The 16,071-nt window shown below is 33.8% G+C and overlaps 1 protein-coding gene across 3 annotated transcripts in view; it reads right to left on the bottom strand.

Moving 5' to 3' along the window:
* CFAP69 (cilia and flagella associated protein 69) overlaps positions 1 to 16,071 on the bottom strand; it is a 53,946-nt gene that overhangs the window by 9,944 nt on the left and 27,931 nt on the right. For all 3 annotated transcript variants that reach the window (XM_028120110.1, XM_028120127.1, XM_028120120.1), the window contains exons 10-16: positions 14,495 to 14,543; positions 14,276 to 14,397; positions 11,901 to 12,117; positions 8,998 to 9,162; positions 7,052 to 7,170; positions 5,227 to 5,345; positions 1,380 to 1,461 (exon numbers count right to left, since the gene is read on the bottom strand). In XM_028120110.1, coding sequence (XP_027975911.1) covers positions 1,380 to 1,461; positions 5,227 to 5,345; positions 7,052 to 7,170; positions 8,998 to 9,162; positions 11,901 to 12,117; positions 14,276 to 14,397; positions 14,495 to 14,543 — 873 coding nt within the window. The remainder of the gene's footprint in view (positions 1 to 1,379; positions 1,462 to 5,226; positions 5,346 to 7,051; positions 7,171 to 8,997; positions 9,163 to 11,900; positions 12,118 to 14,275; positions 14,398 to 14,494; positions 14,544 to 16,071) is intronic.

The raw sequence follows: 16,071 nt of genomic DNA, 5'->3' as shown, positions 1-16,071 counted from the left end.
TATTTAGAATATACATGTTTAATATAACTCCCCATTTCCTAGTCTTTAACTAAAAACAAGATTCTAGGAAGACGTGCCAAATTAATTCTCTGACTTTGAGAATTTCCTGACAAATCACCACGGGTCTCTGGGCATATTTGTACTCTTATCAGAGAAACATGGTGAGATATAGATCATTTAGTAAAGCCACACATATATCTTTCTGTATTATGTCCAATTTTCTGAACCTTCCAAGGGCTTCTGGTTATGACTCACTCCTGTTTATCAAAATGGGTTATTATTATTTATTTATTTTTTGTTTGTAATGTTTTATATCTAATGAGTTTGCTCTCCTATATGTAATGCCAACTAATTTTCTTTCAGATAGATGAAGGGACACAGATAACTTTAGTACCTTTGCTAAATCCAAGTAGGTTTGTTATTCTGGTTTGTTTTCTTTTTTAAGATTTTATTTTAATTTATTTGAGAAAAAGAGAGAGAGAGAGCATGAGAAGGGGGAGAAGCAGGCTCTCTGCTGAGCAGGGAGCTCGATGCGGGGCTCCATCTCAGGACCCTGAGATCACGACCTAAGCTGAAGGCAGACGCTTAACCGACTGAGCCACCCAGGTGCCCCGTGGTTATTCTGTTAATAAAATCATGAATGGTGGCAGTCAAGGCAGTGACATAGGTAGGACTCTACATGAGAATATCTCTCAAAGTTTTTTTTTTCTCTCAAAGTTTTATTGAAACCAAATTACACTTTTCCTCCCACATCATCTTGACATCTTGACCTACTTAGAATTGAGGCCAGTAGGGAATTACTTTGAGGATAATTGAGCGTCATTGCCATTCTTTGTTGGTGTTGGAATAGCAACTGTCTTTTCTGGCAAACTTAATATACTCATTCCTGCTCATTCTGTAAAATGATCTAAGACACACTCGATTCTTCACATTACCTACAAACTATTCAGTTCTTTAAAAATGCTGATCTTTACTCCTTTGTCTAATGTGGCCCTTAACTTTTAATACTAAGAGAAGAAGCTAGACGTTATTAATAATGCTTATGGGTTTTGATGTTGTCTAGCATTTCACAAACTATTTCTTTAAAGGTGGTTGGGAAAAATCCCATAAAACAAACTATCTGCTGTTAGGTGTTTGGGAGTGCTGACCTAAGTAAATAGGTTTCGTCACAGGAGGAATTTTCAGAGCCTTTATTATGCCAATGCAAATTATGGATCTCCCAAGTGAGATTTTGTTTTTTAAAACAAACATTTAAACAATTTGTGGGCATATTTAATTATAGAATAGTGTTCTGTGGTACTTAGTTTTGGAAAGAGTTAATAAAAACATTTATTTATTTATTTGTTTGTTTGTTTACAATTATTAACAATCATACTTACTGCCAGTAAGTCCAAAAGGAGAAAAATGCCTTCCTTTTCAAGAAAGTAATCTTCTGAGGGATAACACCCCAAAATACAGCACCTTAAATAAAAAGGAAGTTACTCACTTAACAAGGATCCTACTGTCTCTATACTATTGTCTACTTCTATATTTTCGAGTGTCTTAGATGCCTCATGTAACAGAAATAATGTATAAGAGATAGTCTTCTGTCTCACATTTAGACAGAAAAAAAAAGAGATAGTCTTCCGTGACTGACTTATTTCACTTAGTGTAGTGTCTTCCAGGTCCATCCATGTTATAAATGGTAGGATTTTCTTCTTTTTTAAGGCTGAGTAATATTCCATTATATGTATATACCATATTTTCTTTCTTTATCCATTCATCTGTTGATGGACATTTGGGTTGTTTCCATATCTTGACTATTGTGAATAATGCTGCAGTGAACATGGGAGTGCAGCTATTTCTTCAAGATCCTGATTTCAATTCTTTTGGATATATACCCAGAAGTGGGATTGTTGGATTATATGGTAATTCTATTTTTAATTTTTTTGAGGAATCTCCATACTGTTTTCCACAGTGGCTGCACAATTTGCATTCCCACCAAAATCAAGAGTTCTCTTTTCTCCACAACCTCACCAACACATATCTTTTTTTTTTTAATAATAATCATTCCATCAGGTATAAGGTGATAACTCACTGTGGCTTTGGTTTGCATTTCCCTGATGATTAGTGGTTCCATAGGAATCTTAGCATTGTTTTTCTATTTCTGTAAAAAAATATCTTTAGGATTTAATAGGGATTGCATGAAGCTGTACATCACTTTGGCTAGTATGACATTTAAGCAATATTAATTATTCCAGTCCAAGAACACAGGATATCCTTCCATTTATTTGTGTCTGCTTTAATTTCTTTTATCAGTGTTTTACAGTTTTCACTGCATAAGGTTTTTACTTCCTTGGTTACATTTCTTCCTAAGTACTTTATTCTTTTTGGTTCTATTGCAAGTGTGATTGTTTTCTTAATTTTCTTTTTGCACAGTTCATAATAGTGTGAATAGAAATGTGTCTAGAAATGCAACTGATTTTTATTATTATGTTATGTTAATCACCATACATTACATCATTAGTTTTGATGTAGTGTTCCATGATTCATTGTTTGCGTATAACACCCAGTGCTCCACGCAGAACATGCCCTCTTTAATACCCATCACCAGGCTAACCCATTGTCCCACCCCCTTCCCCTCTAGAACCCTGTTTGTTTTTCAGAGTCCATAGTCTCTCATGGTTCATCTCCCCGCCAACTGATTTTTGTATTTGATTTTGTATCTTGCAACTTTATTGAATTCATTTATTCTAACAGTTTTTTTGGTGGCGTCTTTAGGGCTTTCTACATAAAAGATCCTGTCATCTGCAAACAGAGATGATTTTACTTCTTTTCTGATTTGGATGCCTTTTATTTCTTTTTCTTGCCTAATTGCTCTGGCTAGGACTTATAGTACTGAGTAGAAATGGTGAGAGTGGGCACTTTTGCCTTGTTAGAGATCTTAGAGGAAAAGCTTTTAGCTTTTTACCATTGAGTGTGATGTTAGATGTGGAATTTTCATCTATGACATTTACTGTGTTTGTTTCTTCTCTACTTAATTTGTTGAGAGTTTTTATCATGAAAGGCTGTTGAATTTTGTCAAATGCTTTTTTCTGCAACTACTGAGATGATTATGTGATTTTTGTCCTTCGTTCTGTTAATGTGGTATATCACATTGATTTGCTTATATTGAACAATTCTTGCATCCCAGGGATAAATCCCACTTGGTCATGGGGTGTATGATCCTTTTAACGTGTTGTTGAATTTGGTTTGTTAATATTTCCTATAGGATTTTTGCTTACATGTTCCTCAGGACTGGCCTCATAAAATGAATTTGGAAGTGTTCCCTTTTCTATATTTTGGAAAAGTTTAAGAAGGATCGGTATTAATTCTTTAAATGTTTGGTAAAATTCACCTGTGAAGCTATTGGGTCCTGGGCTTTTTTGTTGGGAGGTTTTTGATTACTGATTCAATCTCCTTATTGTAATTGGTTTGTTTGGGCTTTCTATTGCTTCTTGATTCAATCTTGATTGTATGTTTCTAGGAATCTATTTATTCTCTATTGTCCAATTTGTTGGCATATAGTTGTTCACAGTAATCCATTATGATCTTTTTTATTTCTGTGGCATCTGTTGTGATGTGTTCTATTTCATTTATTTCATTTAACATAATTTTGAGTCTTTTTCCTTCTCTTAGTCTAGCTAATGGCTTGTAGACTTTGATGTCTTTTTAAAACAAACCATTTTTTTTCTATTCCCTCATTTATTTCTGTTTTAATCTTTATTATTTCCTTTATTTTGCTAACTTTGGACTTAGTTTATTTTTCATTTGCTAGTTACTTTAGGTTTAAAGTTAGGTTGTTTATTTGAATCATTCTTTTTTTTATGTTTATTTATTTATTTTGGGGGGAGGGGCAGAGGGAGAACAGACTCCCCACTGAGCAAGGAGCCCTACATGAGGCTGATCTCAGGACCCATGAGATCATGACCTGAGCTAAAACCAAGAGTCTAACACTTAACCAGCTGAGCCACCCAGGCACCCCCATTCTTCTTTATGCTTATCCCTCTCCCTCTGCACTGCCCCCCACTCATGCTCTGTCTCTCTCTAATAAACAAATAAATAAAATCTTTTAAAAAATTACCTCATTAACATAAACTCAGATGTGGCTGAAAGGGGCTTGTTATGAATAAAAAAAGACACTACCTTCATAGTTATTACTCTGAAGCTAATAAAGGAACTGAGAATAAAAGACCAAATACTGTAACAAAAGATGTTCTCATTGCTCTTAATGGTTAGGAAATGACAAAAGTTTTAGGAGCTTTGTACTAGGAATGGACCAAATATATATTTCTTAATATAAAGCACAATAACATAGCACTTAAAAAGAATGTGTATTCTGCTGATATTGAGTGGAATATTCTGCATCCCCCCAAATATGTTGCAGTGTGGCTTTTATGAATCCCACCCAAATAGGACAAAAGAAATGTGTTAAGTGTTAATGATACATGAAACCCAAGTAATTTTGTCCAAGACAAAATTTTATAAATTAATGTTAAGAAAAGCAGTATGTGTGTATGTATATATGTATGATTTATTTTTTGCCCTTTAGGAATGCTAAAAAGTTTGAGAAAAAATATTGCTTAGGAAATACCTAATCAATAGGTTTTCAGCTCTTTGAAGAGGAGATGAATGAGGAATTCAACTGTCTTCAGGTATAAGAACACTGTATAAGAGTAGATGCTTGTGTTTTCCCAGACGAGGCCAAAATAGAATGGGTTCAAATAATAAAAACAAGGATTTAAATTTAGATACAAGAATGGTTTTATAAATGAGCTATGGACAAGATTACTTTCCAAAGGACATTGGTAAGTGTCATTTCTGGACTATTGAAAAAGGTATTGGAAGAGTTATCTTTCTGGTGTGGTTTTGAGGGAAGAACCTTTTTTTATGAATTAAGCAAACTTTTACTGAAGCTTAAATTATGGTACAGAAATACATTTTAACTGATCTAAGTCCAACACCATGAAGAAATTATAGCACCAAAATTTTCCCTTCTCTATCATGCATACTAGGATTAATTTTATTTCTATTCAATCTACAGTTTTAATTTTTCTAGGCTTTACTTCATACAAATTTGTGTAGTTTTTCAAAATTAGATAGAAATCTTAAATCTATCAGGAAAAAAAAATCAGACCTTAAGCCAACAAATACCATAGAAGTAATTTTCTTGTATTGAGGTTCTAACTAGGGTACAGTAATACTCACCAAATGCTGTCCAATGTACTAAAAAGAAGTACATTATAGCCTAATCCAGTCTGTAACTTTGTGGGGTCTGTTTTCATTACACGAAGAATTATATCCACTCCTTCAGTTCCAAAAATTTCCTGAGAGATTTATTTAAAATTATTTTATGAAATAATCTAATTCTTTCCTGTTTCATCCTGTCCCCTAAAACTTTTTATACCAGAAAAACAGAACATTGTTAGTTTTATACAAATATTTTTTTTTCAAATTTGCACTCATTCTCAGGAATTTAAGGCAAATTATTATAAAGCTAATCATTTTTAGAAATGGCATCAATCAATATGTCAGCTTAATGTCCCTTTCTATTTTTTGTTTTTTCCCTCTTTTTAAAAAAAATGAACCATAAGCTTGCCCCATGATTTTCTTCTGCATTATAATGTAGTCTAGTATCCTGTCAGATGAATACTAGATAGCAAAAACTAATTTAAGAGGCTAAAATTCTATCATGGAAGACTTTTTAATACTCCCAAGAGAGAAATAAACATTTAAATGGTAGTTAAAATCTTTAATAATTTATATTGAGTTATTACCACTTATTATTTGTTGCTTACCAATTACCTTTCTCATTGTTTTGTTGTTCAGTTCTGGTACCCAGTAAGCAAGACTATGAGTATTTTTCCAGAAGAACACAGGCACAGGGTGGCAGAATATAAGAAAAAATTGCATCAAAGCTCAGAGCTGGTATGCATTCACTGTTCTTGTTGCCTCTCACTAGAATCCCTCTATTGGAAACTTCATAATTTAAAATTTTTATCTTTCCAATTCTGTCTTTTGCTATTTAAGTTATTAATCTTAGAGACTCAGTTTGTTACAAAATTTAAAAGATCAAAGGGAATTAAACTCTTTTTTCTAAGTTTTAGTTCTACGTATGAACCCAATTTTTTTCTTTAAGTTTTTATTTAAATTCCAGCTAGTTAACATACAGTGTAATATTAGTTTCAGGTGTAAAATTTAGTGATTCATCCCTTATATACAACACTCAGTGCTCATCACATACCCATCACCCTGAATCCAATTTAAACTCAAAACAGCATTTATAATGTGATAGCCACTTTGGAAGAACTGTTTGCCAGTTTCTTAAAAACATATACCTACTTTATGAACATTAATTGCACTCCCAGGTATTTACCTAGGAGAAATGGAAGCATTAGGTACACAGAAAGACTACTACAAAAATGTTCCACTGAAGGTTTTTACATAATAGTCCCAAATGGATACAACCTAAGTGTTTATCAATAGGGGAATGGAGAAAAAAAAATTGGGTATATTCAAACAATGAAATACTATTCAGCAATAAAAAGGAATGAACTGCTAATACTTGCAATAATGTGGATATATTTGAGAAATATGATGACAGGACCAGATATAAAAGAGTAAATCACATTTATCTGTGATTCATATAAAGCACATTTATATGAATGTGATTCCATTCATATAAAGTAAAAGAATAGGCAATACTAATTTATGGGGACAGAAATCAGGATAGTGGTCACCTGAAGGCAAATAGGGGGATGGCCACTAAGGGGCATGAAATAATTTCAAAGAGAATAACAATCATCTCTGTTTTAATTGAGGTATTGGTTAAATGGGTGTATACATTCATCAAAACCTATCAAATTTACACTTTATATATACTTTATTGTATATAATTATACTCTCCTTATAAAAAAGAATACTAAATTAAATCCTCACAAGATTAAAAAAACACCAACATTTATGGACACCAAGAAACAGTTCATCTGGATTGGAAGATCTGAACAAAACTTCGATTCACAGGCATACATACCTTCCTAGGAATATGATGTTCACAAAGACCAGATAAGATAAGTAATATATCAGACTGAATTTCCAAAACAATGGCTTCTTCTTTGTCATTAGCCTTGCTTATTGTATTTTTAAAAACTCCTGGTGTGAAAAAATTGAAAGAATGTAAACTTAGTGGACATTGTATTTTTATTTTGATCAATTACTGTTTTGAAATCCCTTCTTAAAAAAATCTCTTATAAAATTTCAGTTAGAGAAACTATTTTAAAAGGAGCTATTTTAATTGCACAGTTATGTAGAAGCTGTAGACAGAAGATGATAAGTGGATTCTTTGAGCTCTGAATACAATCAGTAGCCCCGTATATATAGCATTTCTAGTACAGAATTAATGGAGTGTTATTAAAAGATGCCCTAACAACCTGGTACTTTGCACAACAAACAGAAAAACAGAACTGTTTATAGAAATATGCAGTGTCATGAGGCAGAGATGAGTGCCTTTGCAAATATATGACCAAAATGCCTCATCACAACTGGCTCATCTCCTCATGGTTAACAGGGTCAATTTAGGCAAAGGTAGAAGACCTCTCTAAGTATGTTTTCTCTTCCTGTTACTTCTTTCTGCATTCTCTCCTTATGCTTACCTGGAGGTATCTTCAATAACTTTAAGTAGCAGTATTCCCATGTCCTTTGAAATATCTCCCCTGCTTCTAATCAAAATTTAGAAAGACTGGAAAATAGCCACTTACACTGATGGAATGACAGTCACAATAAAATTTTGCCTCAAAAAGGAATTTTCCTTTAAGCTTTAAATGAGGAACAAAAATCACTGCTTCTCTATTAAAGGGGTCCTTGGCCCTACCAGGAAGGGGTGGACTTATGTTCCAAAGTAAGAGGGACAGGGAAATCACAACTTATTTCCTGGCCCTGAAGGGATGATTCTTGGTCCTGTTAGGATGCATGACAGGTGCAGGATCAGTCCCTAGCAGAGCTAGTTGAGCATGCTGGAGGCTCAGTTCAGGAGCATGCCAGGAACAGATTGGCCTATTCTCCTTTATTAGGAACATCTAGGAATCCAACCTGGTTGGCCACAGGTCTGCTTCTCCTTTCTAGGTGATCTCATTTTCCTTCCTACGTGAGTGCAGGCATGCCAGTTTCTCTGTTGTCTGTAACACATGCTATGTTTTGAATTATTTCCTTCATATTTCAGTATCCTTTAGCTCCCTGCCTTTACCCTCTCCTTGTTCTGTTCCAAGTCATCTGATAATTTCTTCCAGATTCCTTTTCCTAAAACAGCACTATACATATAACTTCCCTGATCAAAACCACTAATGGCTCCCCACATCGAAAGAGGATGCTATTTAAAACTCTTCCTAGCTTGGCTCCTGACTAGACATATTATATCTCATATTACTTGTTTTCAAGACTATTTATTTCTTAATTAACAAAGGTAAAAAGCTTTTGTTTCGGGTTCTGAATTTTATTCTGAGCTCACATGTATGTATTTTGGGGATAAGGTGATTCTCTATAGTCAATTCTAAACTGAAAATCAAGGATATTCTGCTATATCATAACAGAAAAGAATCTCCTGTGTACATTTCTGTGTATCCCAGCATACTAGTGTTCTGGTATGTCAGATGCACTGTAATGTTATCCTCTTTTAAATGACTTCAAAAGCCTGGCCAAAAAGTGGTCATCTTATTACTAGAAAAATGAAGATAACAGTAGCCCATTAAAAAAAAAAAGATAATCCTAAATGAAATAGTATCTGGAGTAAACAGATGTTTACAGAATGAGTGATCATGTTTTAGTAATGACAAACTGATTTATAGCAACAATATGAAACAAAAATCAAGAGAATATTCAGGAGTTTCTTAGCTAGAATGATAAAATAAATTTGTAAAAAGCATTTTAAACAAAACCTCTAATTTATAAGTATTCTACTTTCATAAGTACACAAACATGTTTTACCTATAAGTTGCTGAATTGCTCCCTTTTCACAAAGATCACTGTTTATAGTCTCATCCTCAAGGTAGACCATGGCTCTCAAGAGTCTTAAACTGTAACGCATCTGGGCAAACTTGTTGCCACGGCCACCTGTACCATGAAAACTATTACCATGGCTGAAGAAAGAATCTGTGGAGAAATATTAATAATTTAATACGTTACATCAAGAAATTTAAAGCAAAAACATTTCAAATAAAACAGAATATATCAGATACCGTCTATATCTACCCTTAAGTTTAAGCAGATGTTAAAATTTTGTCATACTTGCTTTAGTTTTTTTTTTTAGAGGAATAAATATTATCCTTTCCCCTTCTCCTATTCCCAGAATAGAAATATGCTTTAAAAGTTTACTCAAATGTGTCATATTGTATCTTTTGTAACTTGCTACTATTACTAAATATTATGCTTTTTAAAGTATTTACATTGTCACAAGCAGATCTAAATCATTTAATTGCTTTCAGCATTCATTTTATTTGTTTTAGAGAGAGAGAGAGAGAGTGGTGGATGGGCAGAGAGGGAGGGAGAGAGAATCTTAAGCAGGCTTCCCGCCCAGCGTGGAGCCTCATGTGGGGCTCAATCTCACAACCCTGAGACCATGACCTGAGCCGAAATTAAGAGTCCGATGCTTAACCGACTGAACCACCTAGGCGCCCCTTGGCAATCATTTTATAAATAAATCACGTTTATCCATTCACTAGGACAAACTGCCACAATGAGCATTCTGGTTCATGTCCTCTTATTCCCACTGAGAAAGGTTTTGCCATGTGACACCAGAATTATATAGAGTACACCCAGACTGAATTTCACTAAAGTTCCTAAATTGCTTCTCAAAGTGGTTATACGGACACAATGTACAAGACTAAAAGATTTTCCTAATCTGTTAAATGGGAAATGACAGTTCATTATTATCTTAATTTGTGTTTCTCTGATTACCAATAAGGCTGAACATCTTTTAATGTTAATTTAAATTTGAAATTTTGTCTGTGACTTGGCAGTCTCTATTCTTTGTCTACTTCTTTGCAGAATTATTTTCTTTTTTGAGTTCTTTATGAGCCTGGCTTCTAATCCTTTATTAGTCACAGGGGTGGAAAATGTATTCTCTCAATTTGAGGTTGTTATTTTATTCACATTTAGTCATACAGCATTTCTAAATTTTACATTATTAAATGCATTAATCTTCTGTATAGTTTAAGTTCTGGTTTTTCAAAGTCTTTTCCTACCCTGTTATCATAAAGATATTTTCCCATGTTTTCTTCTAAGATTTTTACAGTTTAACTTTTCATATTTAGGATTTAATTCATTTTGCACTTGATCTTTTTTAACAAGGTGAAAGAACCGAATTTTTATTTTCATTGAAGGCAATAACATCTTTGTTAATGCCAGCCTCCCACATATTCTATTTCATTGGTCTATTCCTTGTTTAGTACCATACAGTTTAAATTATTATAGCTTTATGGTAGGTCTTGATAAACAGCAAGGCAAGTTCTCCTTTCTTTTTTACAAAAAATATACATTCTTTCAAAGGTTCTTTTATGTTTAAAGCTAAAAAAAATTTAAAAACACTGTTCTGAGTATTGTGTATGGGTTAAAAATGTAGGTTCTAGAGCTAGACTGCCTGTACTAAACCCTGGATCTGACACTTCCTGTGTGACCAAGAACATGTTATTTAACTTTTCTGATTGAGTTCTACCCATCGGACCAACAGGGATAGTAATGGTACCTTCAACCTCTGGATTTGTTAGGACTAAATGAGTTAATACTTATAAGGTGTTTAAGTCCTACCACACAGTAGGTACTCAATAATTGTTAGCTATCAGTCTTCCCCATGTTAGGCAGCATTTCCTCTTTTGCAGACATAAATGATATAAAGGATAGACAGAATAATTGTTTTATTTAATGCACAGCAACTTAACAAGAATAAATTTAGTAATTCTGCATATTAGAAACTAGAGAATAAAAAAAATCAGCTATAATTTTTTCCTTCCTCATGGATATATGATTTTCTTGATCTACTGAAAATGTATCATATAAAATTATTTCCAAAGCAAAATAACTACCAGAAAAAAAAATGCAGTATCTCCCTTATAAACATTTTTTTAAAAAGAAAGTCTTTCTTATTTCCTAAGAATGATGAGAATTGAAATAAAGTATTTGTACAAATTGGTAGTCTGCTAATTTGGTAGACTGCATGTGGAATCATTACTTCTGGCTGGGGATTTTAAGCTCCATGAAGGTAGGGATTTTATTTATTTTGAATATAAATGTATCTTTAGCAGCTAAAACAATCTAGTACCTAGTAGGCATTCAACAAACATTTGTTGAATGAATAATTAAAATATTTCCAGGACTTAGTATAATTGTTTTTTTTTTTTTAAAGTCTTTTTTTTTTTTTTAAGATTTTATTTATTTATTCATGAGAGACGGAGAGAGAGAGGGAGAGAGAGACAGAGAAGCAGAGGGAGAAGCAGGCTCCCAAGGAGCAGGGAGCCCGATGTGGGACTCGATCCCAGGACCCCGGGATCATGACCTGAGCCGAAGGCAGATGCTTAACCATCTGAGCCACCCAGGCGCCCCAGGACTTAGTATAATTGTTGGATAAGCCTAATGATACAAAAATTTAAATCAGGTTATATGAATGATTTCTTTTACTGAGAGGTATGCATCAGTTATAGTTACGATAATTACTAATGTGTCCAACCTTAAATCAAATCTCAGATTTTTTTTAAAACAACATGTAAACACATGAAAATCAAAGGGAAATCAGATCTATATTTTTATTTCTCTTTTCTTTAATTTTATTTTTTCTATGCATATATTGAGAGTTAAATTGAAATATGTAAATTAGAATTTTGACAGGTATCACTCACCTTCACTCTCACACCATTCTAGAAATGCAAGGACTTGAGCATTACCCTGACACAACATATACTCTTCTGTTAATAAAGGAGCCACTGATGACAAAGTGACAATTGCATGCAGTTGTAATTCTTCATACTGTGCCGCAGACCATTCAACTATTTTGTGTTTCTCAGGCTTTTTAACATAGGTAAACAAAGCCAAGATAACTTTGCCATCAATTAATAGCTATAAGGAAGGGCAAAAAGCACTTTGTTAGAAACATAATTAAAACAACTTTAATCTAAGAAAATTAAAGATTTCCAGTGTGATGTTTTATTAGGAATTTTTAAAAATTTCCTTCCTAAAGATCCCAACCTACAGTAAGTACCAAAAACAAAACAAAACAAAACCAAAAACAACAACCAGTTGGCTATGATCCCCTTATCTCGGATATGCACTCTCTAGCTAACAATAATATAAATAAGTGTTAATTTTTTTGTCTATGCTTATATATATAATTTAACTCCTGCTTATGATCAAACCACAAGAGCAGAAAATTTGGGGCAAATAAACTGCTGGCATTTCTCTCTTCCCTTCAGTTTTTGAAAAAGAAACATTTCACAGACTTTATACTATAAAAATATCAATTTTTCCAAAATAATGACTGTGGCTAATTTTTTTATTTTATTTTTTTCAAAGATTTTATTTATTTATTTGACAGAGAGAGAGAGACACAGCAAGAGAGGGAACACAAGCAGGGGCAGTGGGAGTGGGAGAGGGAGAAGCAAGCTTCCCGGTGAGCAGGGAGCCTCATGCAGGGCTCGATCCCAGGACCCTGGGATTATGACCTGAGCAGAAGGCAGACGCTTAACGACTGAGCCACGCGGGCGCCCCATCTGTGGCTAATTTTTAAGCACTTGCAACAGAACTTATACAAATATTCTAGTCAACCAATGCCACTCAGGTCACAAGCCATATTTATAATTACATGCCTAGAATTTTAAAATTGTACTGAATCCATGATTTCAATAAAACAGAAAAATGCATAGCTATTATAATATGACAATGTAGTTAATATTATGGCTGATTCTGATTGATGCTTACATATGGTTCACAAGATAGCAGCAGACAATGTGCCATCTTCTATTCAATTTTCTTTTCATTTGGCATTATTTTATAAAGACTTTTTCACAATAACATCTATGAACTTCTCTAAATTTTCTACTAGTCCACTGGGAATGAACACAAGATTTAGAATTGAGAAAGCAGGAATAAGAACAACAGCTAGTTCTAGCATTACTATAAATGTTAAGTGGAAATGTTTTCAAAATACTCCATGAACTACAAATAACAGTACACATATTCATCATCACTACAATTACTGGGCCACAAACATATGACATAAAAAAAAATTAGTTGATTCCACCTCTCACATAGTGCTTTAAGAAGCTCACCATAGTCTTTATGCCATTTGACTCTGTTGTCAACTAAAGTGGTTTATAAACTGTGGTGTGTACATTTTGTCTCCATAGAGATTTTAATAGTTATATAATACTTCACTGTACTAATAAAACCATATTTTATGTAATGATATTCTATTTGGCATTTCCGAAAATACATTTAGATTCTATAGAGTATATATTTTTGATGTAAATAATAAAGTTGTAACTGTAAAGACAATTTTTTTCTTCTCTGAGCATATTTTAGTGCATATATATGTGTGTGTTCCTCAAAGTGGTATTACCAAAAAAATTCTGAGCTCCTTTAACTCTCATAATAATTCCATGAGATAGGTGTTATCCTCATTTTGAAATTAAGATATCTGGGATTGGGGGACCTGGGTGGCTCAGTTGGTTAAGCATCTGCCTTCAGCTCAGGTCATGATCCCAGGGCTCCCTGCTCAGCAGGGAGCCGGCTTCTCCCTCTCTCTTGGCCTGCTGCTCTCCCTGCTTGTGCTCTCTCTCTCTCAAATAAATAAACAAAATCTTAAAAAAAAAAAAGATATCTGGGATTTACAGAAACTAAACAGCCTATTCAGGATCACATTGCTGAAAAATGACAGCACTACATTCCGCCTGACTAAAGCCTTAACCATAATATGGTCAGAGGTAGACTATTAGGCTGGATGGGCCTATATGGATTTTTTTTCATTTTATGTTTTCTTATTCAGGAGATCTAAATACATAAAAAATTCTCTAAGATTCTCCTGCCTTTTTTTGTTTATGTGGTTTAAATTTGGTGAATTCACTGTTTATTAACAGATAAGCAAAAGAAATTTTGAGAAGATGAAATTCTGGCCAATAAGAGTTACTTTCTATGGTAAACGTATGGGTTAATGAAAGAATTGTCATCATGACTTTAAAAAAGTTATACTACAAAGTGAGACACTTTAGTTATTTTTTACCTGTATAGTAGGTAAATCTTTACATAAGATCACAATTATATTGAATAGCAATTTCTTCAATTCAAAATCTTCATAGGAATTAGAAAGCTTAAGACCTTTTACCAAAGGATTTTGACTTTTAACTGTGAGAGGGGGAAAAAAAATAAGATAAAGTAAAAGCTAAAATAATGTATAAGACTCATCAAGATAATTATAGGTTGAAAGTTTTATGGTTTTTACCTTCATTAAAAGTTGCAAATAGTATCAAATCCTTGGTAAAGCCACATTCCTAATATAAATACACAGAAGGATAGTTTAATTAGATGGAAATTACAGATGCCAAATTTACCTAATATTTATCTTTATCAGATTCCCCTTGTCATTCATTTGAATTTATAAAGTACTAATAATAGAAAGGGATGAAAGCAGGAAACATATAGCCCAATAAACTTGTAATTAATATAAACTGTTGGTTCTAAGAAGTATTTTTACAGTAGTCTACGAATATCTTATAAGATGCTGTTTAAAATTTGGTAATTACCCAAAATGTATTAAGACTACAAATTACTTATCTAATTCATTATCTATACCTCTAAGTGACAAAATAAGGGTGAAAGATATTTTCGACAGCTTTTCTTCCTAAACAAACCCCCTTCCCACCTTGACCCCAACCACTCTCATGTGAAAAGTTTTGTCAAGAGATAACATAACAGTTCCTACTTAACATGAAAAGCCCTGAAGAATAACCAGAATTCCAAACATTTCAGCATGAGAGAACCTATTCCTGCCAGGGATATCCTAATTGGACTTTTATTTAATTAGGGAGAGTTTACAGGGGCAGACCCCTAGGCTTTTGAGCTTGCAGTGTTATGGTGCTACTGCTTTAGGATCCATATCTCTTCTTTAAATGTGAAGATGTTATTTGACTCATAAAACTCACCTGAATGTTTGCAAGGATGCTAATGAGAATTTATTAACTAACTGGAAACCAGGGGCTTCCAAAGAAACATGGGTTTACCCAAACATTGCAGCCTTGACCAGAAAGCTAGGTAGGATTGTTGCCCCCATTTACGCATATAAATTCTATGACTGTTCTTTGTTGGGATCATTTGATAACCAATAATCATTTGATAATCATTTGATAACCATTGGGATTGAGGACTTCATTCCCAAATTTCCTTTAAATACAACTTAGAAAGTTTGTGGCTATGTGAATATCATTGCCAAAGATCTCTACTCTGGGATGTCAATCATTCAGTGATTTCTACATTATAAAATATGGGGAGGCTCAGCTTCTAGGATGGCAGAGTAGCTTCTATAAGAAACCTTCCTACAGGTAACAACTGTAAACTCTGAACAAAATATAAAAACAACTGTCTTGTGACCAAAACCAAGTAAATACTGTAGGGGAGTCAGAACTTTGAAGAAGGAGATGGTACTGCATGAGTCTCCCTTTTTTAAAAAATGGCTTTTAGATTGAAGCCAGGCCCTAGTCCACACCATGTGTGGATGCTACAACTCAGGATAAAGCTGTTATCTTAGTGGTTTGAACACTCAGAGGGCAGAGGTAATCTCAGGGCAACTATTGCTCCTGGAAAGTGAAGGGAGAAATCCCATAAGGGAGAGAGCAGCGGAAAGGGAACTTCAACTTCCGTGTATAAACTGCCAAGTCTCTGGCTAATGCCTGAATCATGCCAGGGCAGGGACTACTCAAGCATCCTAGGTAAGGCTAAAAGAAATGAACTGAGATTTGACCTGCCATTCACCGTAGGGATGAGGAGCCCAAACTAAATGCCTATTAATATAAAAGAATAAGT

This window comes from Eumetopias jubatus, unplaced genomic scaffold (assembly GCF_037043125.1).
Source record: "Eumetopias jubatus isolate StellerSeaLion01/CBP00866 unplaced genomic scaffold, mEumJub1_p1.0 scaffold_14, whole genome shotgun sequence".
In the NCBI taxonomy this organism is placed as follows: Eukaryota; Metazoa; Chordata; class Mammalia; order Carnivora; family Otariidae; genus Eumetopias; species Eumetopias jubatus.
Note: the sequence above shows the minus strand (reverse complement) of the source record. Positions and strands in the feature narration are given on the sequence as shown.